General features: G+C 41.0%; 1 protein-coding gene across 7 annotated transcripts in view; it reads right to left on the bottom strand.

Annotated features, from left to right (window-relative positions):
- The window catches only part of GRID2 (glutamate ionotropic receptor delta type subunit 2), a 792,384-nt gene that overhangs the window by 273,868 nt on the left and 501,442 nt on the right, over positions 1 to 17,074 (bottom strand). For all 7 annotated transcript variants that reach the window (XR_014171606.1, XR_014171607.1, XM_081924868.1 and 4 more), the window contains exons 6-7: positions 13,737 to 13,910; positions 6,833 to 6,994 (exon numbers count right to left, since the gene is read on the bottom strand). Coding sequence is in view for 5 of the 7 variants with exons in the window: in XM_081924868.1 (XP_081780994.1) it covers positions 6,833 to 6,994; positions 13,737 to 13,910 (336 nt within the window). In the remaining 2 variants the exon portion in view is untranslated. The remainder of the gene's footprint in view (positions 1 to 6,832; positions 6,995 to 13,736; positions 13,911 to 17,074) is intronic.

Raw genomic sequence — 17,074 nt, 5'->3', positions numbered from 1 at the left:
AGGGAGATTAGACATGCCAGTGGATCTAAACTTGCAGTCACTTCTGCGTTTTGAAGAGAGATGGTTTCCAGAGAAAAATCAAGTCTTGGCTTTTCTGCTTCATAAATCATGCTTTTGAATCAATCAGATCTGTCAAATCTTTAAATGTCTTCAGCGCAGTATAGAAAGGATCGCACAGTACAGACTTCGATAAGACACTGAACAGAAACACAAGGTTAGATTTTTTGTTTCCTCAGCTCATTTTCTCCCTAACCTTCCCCAAACCTCTCACCATCTCTTAGAAAAGTAGACATGCTCAAGATAGAAACTGCAAAAACAAAATGACTGCATTGTGTATTTATCCTCTATCGGTGTCTTCCATATCAAATTTGCCGCATCTACAACCCAAAACACAATTTTTCTTAGCCAAAGCCTAATCGGCTAGCAGAAAAATCAAGTCTTGGCTTTTCTGCTTCATAAATCATCACTCTCCATCACTGACAATAAGGAGTCTGAAATCAGAATGTAGCCGTCAGAGCCATGGATGATGCATAAGGCACTAGGAATACAGCCTCTGCGATTCCCCTTTCCACAGGGCACATGAAAACTTGCTTTTTGTCAGTAACCTAAACAAATGTGACTGGGAAGGCCTGGGGGGTGGGGGACACAGCCCAATGCAATACTGCAGCATCATTTTTCTTTAGCTTGTATTGTTGCTATCAGCCTTACTTTAATAATTTACATAGATTACAAATGGAAATTGATATTTTTCTAGCACTGCCATTATTTCATATTACCAGCGTGTTCGCGTATTCTTGAAGTGTCTTTACTGACTAATGGGGAAATTGTCAGAGGTTTGAGTAATGGAAAGAGTTGTTTTGCCCCCAAAAGGAAGAAATATCTTGATGGATTCCAATTTTATATATAAAAAGAATGCTGTAGCATTTATTATGGTTCCTGACAATATTTGGATGTGCATGTGTTTATTTTGGGCTCAAATGGTTATTGTGACCAACATTACTTTTGCTAATTTTGCTGGGCTCATATCAAATTTAAAGGCGATGTAATTTGCATTGGCCATTTCCACAAGCAGCTTTATTTATGGGAGAACAGAGCCACACAATGGGAATTTGTAATAGCTTGCAGTGATAGAAAATGTTTCCAATAATTTCTCACATGCAAGGGAGGAGAAAAGCATATATACGTGAATATGTGAAAAAAAGCATCCCATTTAAAGTCCAAACAGGACATGGTGCACTTTTCTTCAAAAAAGGGACGTTCACATTATTACAGGGATGGGTGGCAACCATACCCCAGGACTGAGTTTGGCAGTATTCAAAACAACGAGCTTCAGTACCTCTGACTGTATGAAGAAGCCAAGGCTTACAGATTACAAAACCCATTGAAACCAAGAACCCCAAATGTGGTCATCAAAATCAATGATTCCTTATATTGCATAAATCAAATTGTAGAGCTGCAATTACTGAATCATAATCAGCTAATTAGAAGGGATAATGTGGCAATGTGGTCAATGAAGTATCTCAGTATCCCAGTGTACGGTCCACACAGTGCACTGCAAGTTGGTGGCAATCTTCCATCTATTTTAATGATTCTGGATCACACCTTACTCTCTAATACAAGTTAACTGCTTGGAAAATTGTAGCTTCCTTTAACCAAGCAGCAATATTATATTAATACTGAAAATGGATGACCTCTTTATTTGCAAGCGAAGAGCCACATTTTGAGTAGCCCGATTGATGCTCTGGAAGATGGAGAGGGAAGGGGGGCAGGGCACAGAACCACAACAAAGATTTAGCAGCTGGAGTCACACATTATGTGCTGTGCTTTACAAAGAGGCAAAAAGGTCATGTCTAAACTGTAAACTCTTTATCTGTCAAATGCCGAGGGAAAATTAGCCACAGCACCATTAACAAGAGCTATGTCTGAAGCTCTAGAAAGCCCAATTGCTATTGTTTATGCGGTTCAGACTCTGTGGGTTTCCACAAGCTAAAAATTGAAGGAGAAGCATTAAAAACCAAAAGCCCAGAGGTAATAGTCTGAAACCAGAAAAGAAATTAGAAATTGATTATTCCCACTAAGGAGCCACAACCAAAGCTCAGCCCAGAATCTAGCCAAGAACATGTGTGAATCGTTACTGCTGCCACCTGGAGTTTTATACACTTGGAGAGCTAACCTTAAGAGCCACTTTTATCTATCAAGCACAATTTTGCTGCAGCTTATTTCAGAAGCAAAATCCCTCCAGGTAGATCGCTCTCCCCCACACCCCGGCTCTTTGAAGTGATTCACACACACATTAGAACAATATATAATATTCTGCAAATTTCATATCTAATATTGTCAGTTGGGGGACTTATTTGGATTATGCTGCCCTTATGAAAAAATCAATTTATTTCTCATCCTAATTGAATTCTGCTTGATGTAACCTGCGTTCTGGGCACAGAAAAAGAGAAGTATAAAAGTGTGTGGCTATTATTTTGCTTCTCTGGGAGTAGCGAATACAATGGCTTAAAAGAAGTCTGAAATCCTTCAATAGACAGATGGTCTGCCAAGAGTGACTAGAGGAGCCAAAGAATGGGAGAGCCTTGCCAGATACTAAGGGTGGGGAAAGCATCTGTGCTTTTAATATTTGCATGGTGAGACCTAGTTAGCCTTCCAGAACTTCAAAACTGTTCATCACCTGAGCACTTTTTCCTGTGGAAAGGTAAGCGGGGAAATTTGTCTTAGGAGAGGAATAAGAGATTCTCTTTCTAAAGAATAGGAATCCTGGGGCATGGGAAGAAGGTGGTAATTGAAGTGTTCTGGTTCAAAGTAGAGATAGATCAGTCCATTTCTGGTCCATGTCACTCACATTCATTCATTCATAAGTCTGTTCTATCCCCTCTTCACATTAATTTAATTTTTAAAAATCTGCATGAAAACCTGCATTTAAATAAGTGTGTGTGTTTGTGTTGTTGTTGTTTAGTCGTTTAGTCGTGTCTGACTCTTCGTGATCCCATGGACCAGAGCACACCAGGCACTCCTGTCTTCCACTGCCTCCCGCAGTTTGGTCAAACTCATGCTGGTAGCTTTGAGAACACTGTCCAACCAGTCTTCTCTTCTCATGAGGTAGCCAAAGTCTTGGAGCCTCAGCTTCACGATCTGTCCTTTCAGTGAGCACTCAGGGCTGATTTCCTTAAGAATGGATAGGTTTGATCTTCTTGCAGTCCATGGGACTCTCAAGAGTCTCCTCCAGCACCATAATTCAAAAGCATCAATTCTTTGGCGATCAGCCTTCTTTATGGTCCAGCTCCCACTTCCATACATCACTACTGGGAAAACCATAGCTTTAATTATACGGACCTTTGTTGGCAAGGTGATGTCTCTGCTTTTTAACATGTGTGTGTATTTGAATGCATATATTTGAATGCATTTCTAAATGTACTTCTCTCAAAAGACACACTTCAAAAACATTTATCTAAAAATATGCATATTTTAAATACATTTTAATAGTTTTTGTTTGAGCCAAGTACATTGCAAAATTCAGAGAAGTGTGAAGTCCAAAAGAAAGCTATGTACAGATTACACTAAGAGACACAGAGCAGGTCAGTTCATATTGAAATTCGGAAATAACAAATGCAACAAGAGCCTGCTCTTCCAAATGCACTTGCTTTGGGCTACCATCATAGATATCCTAAGGCATTTTGGTGTTTGGGACAGACAATCCAAATAGAAACCTCAGGTTTGTTAAAAGACAGTCAGTGCAGCAAGGGGGTTGGAGGGAGAAACAGGATTCAACTCCCCACTTAGTCAGGAAGCTCACTTGGTGACCTTGGGCCACTCAGTCTCTCAAGCCTGACCGACCTCACAGGAACTGTTGTGATGGTAAAACAGAGATGGGGGAAAAAATGTACACCCCTTTGAGCTTCTTGAAGGGAAGGTGGGATATAAATGTAATATTAAACAAAGATAAAACATAATTATAGACAAAATAATTGACGCTTCGTAGTTGTAACGGCACCTCAAAATTTGCCACTGCTACTACCCAATGAGAATCAGCCCACAAATCATAATATGATCAAGGGAAAGGAGTAAGAAATAACTATATGCATTGTTGACTTCTCATGGTATTTATAATTATATGTGGTTTTTTAATTGTCAGTGTAGACCAGGCACCCCCAACCTTCAGCCCTCCAGATGTTTTGGACTATGATTCCCATCATCCCTGACCACTGGTCCTGTTAGCTAGGGATCATGGGAGTTGTAGGCCAAAACATCTGGAGGGCCGCAGGTTGGGGGTGCCTGGTGTAGACCATAGAAAAGGTTTCATCCTGTGAGAACAATCAAGTGCAAGTCTGAGATGAGTCAAATAATATCTCTGTAGTTTTGTCAGGTATATACTGCAGCTCATACTTGTAATCCCATATTATAAAATTGTGATTCTGTGGCTGGTTTCTAGATCCTGCCCTTAAAAAAACAACACACATTTTAAATATGTCTGAAGGGAAATGAAAACACTGTAAATCTGTAAGTTCTGAAATCTCCATACCTTTTGAATTGTTCTGAAGAGATTTCACTACATCCTTCAGATACAAAAAGGTGTTGTTGTTTTCATTTTGTCTGGCCCTTATTTGGTGCTGCTTTCACATCGTATCTGGCTAGCTATTTTTCTTTGCATGGCAAGGGAGAATTGCCTCAGACAAATTAATCATTACTCTGAGTGACTGCTGCAAGGTGAAAGGAGGAGTTTGTTTGTTTGTTTTATTAATTATCCTCTTTTAAAATGGCAGAACATAGCAGGAGACAAACTGGAAATGTTAGCCAGGCTGACAGGGCAAAGGATTTCATAAACTCTGGAGTGCAAAATTATCATGCGTGAAAGTGGGTTGATGTTGCACTGACAGAAAGAAAGAAAGAAAGAAAGAAAGAAAGAAAGAAAGAAAGAAAGAAAGAAAGAAAGAAAGCATTTAAAACAGACAGAATGTAGCCCAGGGGTTGGCAAGGTTTACCTCGCCTGGGCCGGTTCACTCCAGCAGAGATGCCTCTGTAGGCCGGATTGCGTGCGAACATGAGTGTGCACGCCCACATTTTCCGGCGTCTGCATCTGCAGAGATGCGATTTCCGGCACAACAGAAGCGAGTCCCCATGCCGCGCTGTGCCAGTTTAGTGTAGCACGCGGGGATTCACTGAGCAGGTGCTCGGGGGGTGGTTACTTGACCCCCGTGGTTATCCCTGATGTAGCCAATAGCTACCTCCTCTTATTCCCAGGCTTTTAGATGTATCCACACAAGTGTCAGGGATTGACTGGATGAGGAAGGGTGGTGGGTCCTCCCCAGGGAGGACACAGAAGATGCTGTCTTAGACCCTGGATCATGGTGGTGGGACACTGAAGAGCAACCTGGGGAAGGGACGAGCTGGGAGGTGCTAGAAGCAGGAAGTATGAGCGATCAAGGGGGGTCAGAAGAAGGAGGGCCTTCCAGGACAGAGTTAGAGGCTGAGAGTCACAGTGTGAGCGCAGACTCAGACAGAGAGGAGTCAGAGGTTGTCCTTACTACCAAGCAGCAGGATAGTCCCAGTCCTGCTGGCTCCACCCACTCTGACACCTTGCTTGAAACGAGTCCTGCTGAGACTTTCCCTCTCAACGCATTCCTTTCTTAGACAAGCTCTCTCTCTCAGACTTTCTCCCCCTGCCTAGTGTTACCAAAGAGCACAGACTTGGTGTCAATTTAAGGGTGTCCCATGCTAAGGATAGCCAGGGTGGTGCCCTCCAGTTGTTGCTGGACAAAACCTGGTCAGCTCCTGCCAACATGGCCAATGGTCAGGGATGACAGGAGTTCTAATTCAACAACATGTGGAGGGCACCACAATGGCAACCACTGCTACAGCATCCTTAAGGCACACCTAAAGCACATGGCTCTTGGGAACTGTAGTTTACTAAGCATGCTGTGAATTATAGGTCTGTGAGGGGGTGAACTAAAGGTCCCAGGATTCTCTGGGGGAAACCATGTGCTTTAAAGGTGTGGTATGGATGTGACCATAAAAGTAGAAAGAGTTCAAAACACATTTCTAAGTATCTGAAGCAGCTCCTGTATACAGTTGTATGCACAATTATTAAGTGGTTCTGATTAGGATGGATATCTGTCTAGAAAAAAGGCGAGTGATCTGCCCACCATTTCAGTGCTTGTTTACTGGTGGAGGTGGGATTAGTGAAAGTCGAATTGATTAACCTGGAATAAAACACTGTTATCTTGCATGTCATAATGACTTATTGGTTCCTACCTCTTAAAAAATAACACAAACATTTCTGTGCTTTAAAATCTCTGCAGGCCTAACAAGTCCACAACCATATGGCTGATGTGGACAACTAGCTGCTTCTGCTATTCATGTACCCACAGGCAAATACTTTCCCCGGGATATAGGTCTTGGAACACTCATTCACAAGGAGGGCCAGCGCCTGATGGAAATCATGTTTCCACATAATCTCTGTAAGCGCTTAGTGAAAACCATGGTCTTGCGAATCCACAAAAGAATCAAAGCTCTTGAGGGGGAAGGAGGGCTTCAACAGATCCTTGATGTGACACACTCATATTCCAAAACCAGATTGCAGAGTTCTGCAAAATGTAGGGAAGAGCAGCAAACAGAATGTGATTTTAAAAAATAAATCAACAATTTAGGGAACAACATGAACCCTCTAGAAGCCCAGAAGCGGATGTGTCAAGAGTTATGAATTAAGCTTTCCATGTCTGTATGAACAAAGCTGTTGGAGGGGGAAGAAGACACAGTTTACCAAAATGTGATAGCAACGAATAGGAAAAACAATTTTTTTCAAGGCAAAGAAGGGCAAGATCTGAAGTACCTTCTTGATGGTATCCAACATGGATCTCCCTCCTTGCCATGGTTTTGAGTTCTTCCTAATGCACGTCAAGCTAGCCATGCTGTGCCACTTCCGATCCTCCAGCTTCTTATGGAAAGCGTTCGCCAGTAAAAGCACAGTATCATATATGTAGAGGTTGGTAATCTGTCAAAGAGATTTATTATTATTATTAACAAATGAATTGTGAGCAGCTAACACACACATGCAGGCAGAATTCACCTGTGGCTTGTCCCAGCTGTCACCACTCAGGCAGTCAGTAGCTTAAACGCAGCCTCACAGCTTGGAAATTGCAGTCTAGGAGCTGCATATGAGTTAATTCAGCTTGCATTTTTCAGCATAAACATGTTCCAATCCACTGCTGGAAATCCTCTAGTTAATGCTGCACCAGGACCTGATTTCTCTTAAGTGTTCTTCCCTTGTGAAAGAGGTCTCAGTTCTTCTTCTTCATCATCATCATACCCATGGTACTTTAGAATTTCTGAGGGGGTTGAGTTTTGAGCTTGCTGTTATTAGGTGGTTGAGAGTGGTGTGTTTTTCCTTACAGTAAACATTTTTCCAGCATTCTGCAGTCTCCTCCATTGCCTGTACTTCCTAATCTGGAAAAGTCTGATTGGAAGAGTCTTCCCCTGGGCTTTAATTGAGGGTGGGCACCTGGGAAGGCTGCAGAAAACAAATGAAAGAACAGACGCAAGTGCTCTTGGGCCTCCTCAAAAGTGAGGTAAGCACAGGAAAAGCCAGATTCACCCATGTGAATCTCACCAAAATATTCTCTCTCCTATGATAATTTTCAAATGTAATTTCTTTTCTCATTAATTGATGGAGGTTGGTCAGGGAAAAAAATGTGGGAAATTTTTTTGGCACAACACCACTCTTTATTTCATATTCCCTTATTCCTGGGTACTGTGGTTGGTTAAGGATGCTGAGAGTTGTTAGGATAATGCTGTTCTCCTCACAAAAACACAATTCCCAGAGTTCCATGGGAAGAGAGATTGATCATTAAACCATTCTGCAAACTGTAGCTCTGTGAGGGGAATAGGGTTCTCCCTTAACCGACTAGCACCTCCAGGATTCTTGGGGGGAAGTCATGACTGTTTAAAGTAGTGTGATGCTACATTAAATATGTAGTGCAAATGGTGTCTAAGTGATATCTTTGTAAGCACTTAAGAGTGTTAGACTTGGACCAGAGAGCCCAAGGTTCAACACCCTATTCACCCCTGAAGCTCATTTGCTGACCCTGGGACAGTCATTATTTGTCAGCCTAAAATACCTCACTGGGTTGCAATGAGGATAAAATGGAGGGGGATTGTGTCTTAAGCTCCTTTGAAGAAAGGTGGGCTATAAATATAGTAAGTTAAAAAAATTTAAACTAGCAAATAAAATAATTCATGAATTCTACCAGTCCATCTGCCATAGTACAGCCTAAGGACTGGCTCTTTGTGATAGGGATTCACACAAGTAAGATCAAGTCCACAATGCAGCTGCCTCTCAGTTGCCAATTGTTTATCTTTACCCTCACTTTAATGGCCACTTTGTAATACTATTATTTAAACATGGAAAAATTAACAATCCTTTGGTTAAAGCAATAATTTAATTAATTTTAAAACTGACAATTTAATTTATTTGAAAATTTTCCTCTTTTAACATATGCTCCTCTCACCTGTCACTGGGAAGGTCATAAATATGGCCTGAGCAATTGAAATACCTGCTTTGTTATGAATTAGCTTTGGCATCTGTCTTTGGAAGGCTTGGCAATAAATCCCTTAAATCAGGGCTTGAAAAAACGTTTAAAACTTCCAGGAAGCAAAGACAATAAGGCTCTAATTGACACATAAAGGCAATAAGACTGCGCTTGGCATATAAATGACATCAGCTTCCATCACATCATTTCCAAACAAATTGACTTTTCCCCCCTTTTCCTTTTAAATGCAGTGTCTTAACTTTGTATAAGAGGAATACTGAAACACCATCACAGTTTGTATTGATGTATATACTTGTTAATTTAGGAGCAATTTTGCAGTGCATCTATCAACTGTTAATAGGACTCTAGAGAACAGTGATAAGCAGACATTAAACAGATATTTTAAGGCTTTACCAATAGTTCAGGTGAGTACTTATGGCATTTTCAGTCACCAATAATTCATATCCAAGTTAATTTCTGCATCTCCAAACTCTTTTCCTGTGACCTCAGATGAACACTCTGTTAATCACGGTAACCCCAGAACACACTATATGGTGATTATTGAAAGATTGCTTCATGTATTTATTGCTCTCACACCTAATCAAAACAGGTTTCTTAATGCCTGTATAATTCAACTGAAGGCACTGATTTAATGCACATTTCTCAGAAGCCACAGTGTTCAGCTGAGGGGGAATGAGGGAATGAGCAATAATGACCTTGCTAAGAACCAAAACTATAAAGTTTTTAATATTTGATTTTTGGGAAAATTCAGGAGGAAGGAGAAGCATGTATATGGCCAGTCTTAGGGTGCTCACGAAGCATAATCTGGAGGAGAGGGGGGAATGGCACGGAGAGCAGCAAAGAATGGAAGGAAGTAGATGTGGTATGAAGTACAGGTACAGAGTTACTGTATTTATTTTGATTTGAAAAATAGTGTCCCAGCCTGACTGCAGGCCAGAGGCACCCTGGGCAAGGACTGGAGGAAACCACGTGGAACAGAAAATGACGGGTGACAAGCAGTAAGGCAGCACACTAGGAATATGGAGAGCCAGTTCCAAGCTGCCTAAATAATAGTGCACATTTATAGTCCGTGTAGTTATGACCACTTGGTTTCTGGAAATCAAATGCTTTACCATGATGTTTTGAAAATCATCAGACTCAAACATGCAATAATTCACAAAGGAAAACAGAAATTAAAATGAACTCACAAGTTTAACTGAGTCTATATCCCAATCAGGACCCGCAAATTGATAGCTTAGGGTATACAATCTTCTTCTGGTACATGAGAAGTGGAGGTAGGGGCAGACATTGGTAATATGCTGCCCTGTGTGAGACCATTTGATGCCCTCCTCCCAGCCCTCATTGCACCATTTTAAGCCGTGCTTTGGGAAGGAGGCGTAAGGCTCCAGGAGGGTCCTAGATTTCCACAATCTCTTTCGCAAGGCCTGGTAAGCACTTGCCCAGCTTTGGGAAGGAGGAAGGAAGGCTCTAGGACCCCATCAGAGCACTTATACCTCCTTCCCAAAGCCAGAAGATGCCCTCCTCAGCTGCACACCCGGTGTAACGACACCACTTGCACTGCACTAAATCCACCTCTGGTGGAGAGACTTCCATTGCTGCTATAACCGACATAGGAGGCGCACGCCTTACCCCAGGGTCTGTCTGGTTAGTGCGCAGCAGGAAAGCGATAAGCTCTACCTAACGGCCTTGCTGGTTCTTAAAACTGACTGGACGATCAGAGTAAAATTGTTTTGTTGAAATGTTTACACTGTGTAATCACCTTTAACATGTCTGGTCTGAAAGTATCAGTTCACAGCAGTCTTCTCCATACTGGTGCTCCCCCAGATGTTGCTCTGCAACTCCCATCATTGCTGATCATTGCACACAGTGTTTAGGATTTATTTGTTGTATTTATTCAATGTAAATACCACTTGATTGTAGTAAAACATTTAAGTGATTGACAGGAGTTATAGTCCAACAGCATCTGGAGGGCAGCAGGTTGGGGAAGGCTGATCTAGAGGAACATGGGAAGAACATTTATCAGAAATACAGGCTATCTTGTCAGAGTCCCTTACCTCAAAAGGCAGGGGATTTGAATTATAGAATGGGAATCAATGGTTAGCTCATTTGAAAAGAGAATTAAGAGTCTCAAGTGAGATTTAAAATCTACAGTGGTACCTCAGGTTAAGAACGTAATTCATTCTGGAAGTCCGTTCTTAACCTGAAACTGTTCTTAACCTGAGATACCACTTTAGTTAATGAAGCCTCCCGCTGCTGCTGCCGCCGCACCACCACGCGATTTCTGTTCTCATCCTGAAGCAAAGTTCTTAACCTGAGGTACTATTTCTGGGTTAGCAGAGTCTTTAACCTGAAGTGTATGTAACCCGAGATACCACTGTAGTATGTTTCACCTTTAATTGGTGATTGTTAGCTGTGTGTGGTGTGATATGCCAATGATGTGGCTTGGTATGGAATTGTGAGTCTGAAAAAAACCACCACTCCCTAAATTTTATTAAAGTTGAAATCAAGGCTAGCCAGAAGGTCCAGACTTCATAAAAGGTTAGCAATAGATAGATAGATCACAAATTAAGAATTGAACATTTATGTACAGTGGAACCTCGGGTTACTTACACTTCAGGTTAAAGACTCTGCTAACTCCTGGGGCAGCAGGAGGCCCCATTAGCGAAAGCACGTCTCAGGTTAAGAACAGTTTCAGGTTAAGAACGGACCTCTGGAACAAATTAAGTTCTTAACCCGAGGTACCACTGTACTCAGTTTTGCGCAGATACCTACCCTGAAGAGGAAATGGCGAGCTTCAAAGCTTTCAAAATAAATGCTGTGATAAGCTTTGCATGATTCAGAGGAAGAAGCTTGTATATGCCAGCATTTTTAAGAAAAATGATAGGAAGATTTCCCCCCTCCTGCACTTCTTGTATAGGGATGAAAGGGTCCTGGTGTAACCCATCAAATTAGAGGACACAATTACACACTCCATGCTGTGTTCTTACAGCTATGCTGGTGCCAACATTCTCAAATCTTGATTACATGGAGCTCCCGACTGCTATTGACTGAAAGTGCAGCAAATGACCAATCAAAAGCCACCAAAGAAATATTCTCTGTAACAAATGTCAAAAGGGACGTAGAGCAGTTGGGCAAAGAAATGTGATGGGGTTGTGTCAAATATGAACTGAACACTGATGAAATGAAAGCTAGCCCTGCAGATCTGGCAAAGAGGATAATCAAAAACAGGATTAAAGAGATTAACATGCAGGCAGACATGGATTAGTTTCCTAATACATATTTTTCTTCATGGCATAGTCATAAAAAAAATCTAACCAAATTTTTGAGACATTTAACTGATTTAATATCCTCTGCTCTTCAGGAGGCTCTTCCAATCCCTTTGATTGAAGCAATGAAACTGGTGAAAAATATGCATGGGAAATATGCTAAAATGCTTGACAGGAATATGCTGTGAATTTGTGGCCTTCAGTCATGTCAGGGAACTGCCATCAGAGAGTCAGGTGGTGGAAGGGCTCAAGGAGGCTAGGAGACCCTCAGATGCTGAGGAAGGAACCAGCAGGGGGAGAGTGAGAGTTCCTGCAGAAACTCCGGCGGAGGGATGGCTCCAAGATGCTTCCAGTGAGAACAGCGGGGAGGGCTCAGGACCCCCGCTGGGAACGCCTACTCCGCGCAGGAAACTGTCACGCAGAGAGTCCAGACGGAGAGTTTCCGTTAAGGAACTCTTATGTTGGCGTAAATTCCGGAAGCGCCCACTGACAGATTCTGCCAGCGATTGAGGTAGCCATGCACCCATGGCTCCGCGGACTGGGAGAGTTTAGAAACTGATTTGCAGAGCCTGGAAGGCTTAAACGCTTACGCACGAGTAGCCCCCTTAATCCCATTACAAGTCACAAGTTCTTATCCATTACATACTGTATTGTTGGTTATATTTAGTTCTCAGGGACAGACATAGCTTGTACCTATTGGCAGAACTTTCCATCTTTAATGATTTTTATCCTATTTGTTTTCTTATTCTGGGTGAAATGATGTACCCAATGCAAGGTTAGTCATATGACACTCTCTAGAAGTTGTGGGCTACAGTTCCTATCAGTCGCAGCCGGCATGGTCAATGACAGGTTGAAGGGAATTGTAGTCTATAGCTTCTAGAGGTTACCATGTTGTAGAGGTGACCTAACATACAAGGCTGTCATATATATGTGTCTGAAATCCCCCCAAAATAAGGCAAGTGATTGACAGGTGGTGGCCCCAGCCTCCTGTCAAAGTTGGCCTGTAAAGCTATATCTTGTTCTCTACCCTAATATATAGCAACAATAGGTGTTATAACTTCAAGATCACCTGACTCAACAGCATTCAATTTTATTTTACTGCTTAAATTATTTTATTATTTATTTTAGATATTTATGTTCTGGTTTTCAAAAGCAATTCTTCAAAATAACTTATGGTCTGATAACCATGAGAACAGAGCATTAAAACAGTTGCAAAACAAAATATAAGCAGCATTAATAACAGAGCAACTAAAAAGACCATTTTTTAAACAATGGGATAAGGGAATCAGTTGATCATTATTGATTAGATTTTTTTTTTAACCCCTCTGAGATTGCCTGTGGTCATGATCAAGCATATATTCATTCATTCAATGACAGCTATAGACCATTCCCTTATATGCAAGCAGAGACAGTGAGGAAATTCAAATAGAAAAGCCCAACATTAGAACTATGCTTAAAAAGTCTGGCTTGAGGTAAGATCTTTGTAATCAATGAGGAGATAAGCAGTTCCTTTAAAAAGTGTTGATCTTCAGAAACAGAATGTGCAGGTCTATTTGTATCATGGACCACAAGTGTGCTCTCTTTCTCTCTCTCTGTGTGTGTGTCCTATACAAGCCTAAAAGAATACAAGGCTAAAATTCAATTCAAAAACCTTTAGGGGCTTGGGGGCACATTTGGAAATCTGAGAAATAATATCAAACTCACAGAAGAATACTGTTGATGCTCAGAGCTTCCTCTAAAAAAATGCACAAACTCTGAATCAATAATATGTAGACAAACACAAGGAGTATCCTTTCCATCAAAACAGGCAGCCCTCACACCAACACCACCAGCAAAGGGGAAAAGCCAACACTTTAAAAATAAATAAATGGGAGGGTCAAAAGAGCTTGCTGGGCACCAAACGTATAAGATTTGAGAGTACCTCCATATTTTGGGAGAAAGGGTCTTTAGGGTCACACAGTGATGAAGATATTCGGTGGTTCCCACGAAAGCAACGCTGGCTGATGTTATGTGGCACAGGAAAGCTCTGACGAATAATCGTTAACCTCCCGATGGACTTCCTCACCAGCTCCTGCACGTCTGCATCATTGATCTCCTGCAAGAAAGGGCACAGAAAATACATCCACAATGTAAGGCATCACAACTTTATAAAGTGTGTGTGTGTGTGTGTGATTTTATTTTATTTCTTACATTTAAATACTACCTTATTGTCCAAGGAGCTCAAGGTGGCATGCATGGTTCTCTCTCTCCCCATTTTACCATCACAAAAAAATGTGTGAAGTAGGCTGGGTTGAGAGATAGTGACTAGCCTTAAGGAACCAACATGGTTGAGTGGGGATGTGAAGCCTGGTCTCCCAAGTCTTAGTCCAAAACCCTAATCATTACACCACACTGAAAATAAAGATTGTAATAATCAGTGATTTTTTCCTGGGGGTACACAGGGGTATGCATACCTCTAAACATTTTGTGAATCTTTGTACTTTTGTCCATTTACTGTATTTATTCCCCCCGTTCTGAACTATAAAATGGTTATTTTCTTGTCAAAATGAGAGTACCCCAAACATTTTTTTAGAAAAAAAAAGCACTGGTAATAATTAATATTGTTGTTATTATTGTTGCAGCAGTTGTTCATTATTTATTAGTTCTTCATTCAATTGCCCTGGCGTTAATTTATGCAAACATCGAGTTCATGGTACATTCTGAAAAGCTACATAAAGTTAAGTGATGCTATATGTTATACATATGACTACGTTTAAAATTTCCAGAACAACTAGGTCAGGTGCATTGCTATTTCTATTTTATTTCTTTAATGGTTCAACAAATAAAATGCTGAGAGCCATGAATTTTAAACATCAATCTTCTTGACTACACTAAACCTATTATATTCTTCTTCATAGCCTGTCATAGATTTTTGAAGCCATCTGTTATTTATGTTCTTTATGAAATATAGATTTTTCTGCAAACAAAATAACACCTGGCATCAGCTGTGTCCAGTGTAATATCCTGCATTTCTGGTCGATTAATCCTTAATGTACCATAGATAATGGCTTCTCTCAGCTTACGAAGCCATCTTATCATGTAGTCTGTATCATTTCACTAGTTACAAGAGAGAAGAAAAGTTGCTATCTGCTGCAAAATGCAAACAATTCTTTTAAAAACTTGCAATACAATTAGAGATAGAAGTTTTAAAGAACCTTAATAACACCATTGGTTTACAAGACTTTTTTAAAAAATTCAACTGGAGGGAAGTTGGTTAAGCTCACTGCAAATCAATCATTATTGTGTTGTTTTGCTACACATCTCAGGATGATCCAGAAATGCTCACACACTAAGAGGTATGCAGCTGAGTAGCTCTGCATGGGAAGGTGCAGAAAAGAGACACAGAGATAAATGGCAGGTAGCCTTTGGCACCTGTATTAAGGTAACCATTTTGCTATGAGTGCAGAAACAAATATCCCCAAGAGTGCTGAGATAAGAGATGGATAGTTTGCACATGTTCAAAACTTTGTGCATGCAGATAAGCAGTGGATCCATTCTTCTTCTTCTTTACATTGTATTCCTTCCTTTCCACTCCTCCACCCCTTCCCCCAGTTCTACAGATCAAAGCAATTGAGTGGGCATATACAGTGGTACCTCGGGTTAGGAACTTAATTCATTCTGGAGGTCCATTCTTAACCTGAAACTGTTCTTAACCTGAGGTACCCCTTTAGCTAATGAGGCCTCCTGCTGCCGCCATGTTACCACCGTGCGATTTCTGTTCTCATCCTGAAGCAAAGTTCTTAACCTGAGGTACTATTTCTGGGTTAGTGGAGTCTGTAACCTGAAGTGTCTGTAGCCCGAGGTACCACTGTATGGAGTAAAGTGATCATGCAAACCATCTGATCCCACACTGTTAAGGGATTTCTATAATAACAGTAACACCTTGAACTTGGCCTGGTAGCAAATAGGCAACCAGTGCCAGTCTCTGAGCAGAATTGTTACATGCTGATGGAGTCTCACACCTGTCAGCAATCGTGGTTCAGCATTCTGCACTAACAGCAGCTTCTGGATCAAGTGCAAGTATCATATACTTGAAACACAAGGGAGCCCCATATACAGCACATCGCAGTAATTCCTATCCAGAAGTTACAAATGCAAGAACTACTGTGGCCAAGCTTTCCCAGTCCAGGAATGGTCGGGTCTGGGACAGCTGTCCTGCGTGCACAAAAGCCCATGATGTGCAGTACAATATGATTGAACTAGGATGCTTGCCTTTGCAGTAACTGAGAAGCTGTCATTCTGCAAAACTTCATATTCACATGACTATGCTCCACTGCCAAGTTCTATTTTCTATGAATTTCTGACTTTTAGCTGTGCAAACATTTATCATGTCTCTCCCCAAAAGCACAGAGCATTGTTTCTTCAGTATTCAGCACTTTTGTGCATTTTAATTAGAATTCACAGTTTTTTATTTTCTTCCTTTGCTTTCTGGCAGTTGCTGGCCCTAAGACACATCGTACATTTTCCGAACTATCTTGAGACTAAAATTCAGTGAAAAGAAGGCTTAAGGTGGTATTGGCAATACAGTATATGCATTGCCACTGTAGTGAGGCTTTATAAGCCTAGTACAACTGTGATTCACAACTGTGCTGTTGTAGAGTATAAATTATGTTGAATGGTTTTTGTTTTATTTACACCTTTAATTAATTTTTAAAGCAACCTTTTCTGATTTGTCCATGGTTTTCTTTAAGGATTCCTGAGAGGTGAAGAAACTATTGTTACTATATACAAGAAAATAAGCCAATAAATCTTTTAGGTTGCTTTCTACATACACAACTGCCCCAGGACAAGAGCTCCACTGAAAATACTAACAATTTCCCCAAACATTTTTTTCTGTTCTGAAAAAAGGTCACCTTTTTGTCATGGGGGGGGCACTACTTATGAAAAGGTTCTACTGAGTTGCTCGGTCTCAGTTATGTCATTGTTTAATCAAATATGATTGGTTCTGTGACCTCATTCTGCTCATTGTGTGATTGGGTGGGATCACTTCTGAGCTTTGATCCAGAGAGATGTAAGAAGAACAAGCTGGGTTTTGGTGGAGATGATTGACAATCAGGATTGAGAAAACATTTTAAGAATATAAGAAGAGCCCTGATGGATTAAACCAAAGGTTTAATCAGCCCAGCATTCTGTTCTCATGGTTGACAACTCATGGTTCAGTTCCCATTACTGTACATGTGAAACCAGTGGGGTTTATTCCAGTATATGCATTATTCTACA

The sequence above is a fragment of the Podarcis melisellensis genome (genome assembly GCF_964234715.1).
Source record: "Podarcis melisellensis genome assembly, chromosome: 9".
NCBI lineage: Eukaryota > Metazoa > Chordata > Lepidosauria > Squamata > Lacertidae > Podarcis > Podarcis melisellensis.
The sequence above is the reverse complement of the archived record's forward strand: the minus strand, read 5'-3'. Positions and strand labels throughout refer to the sequence as shown.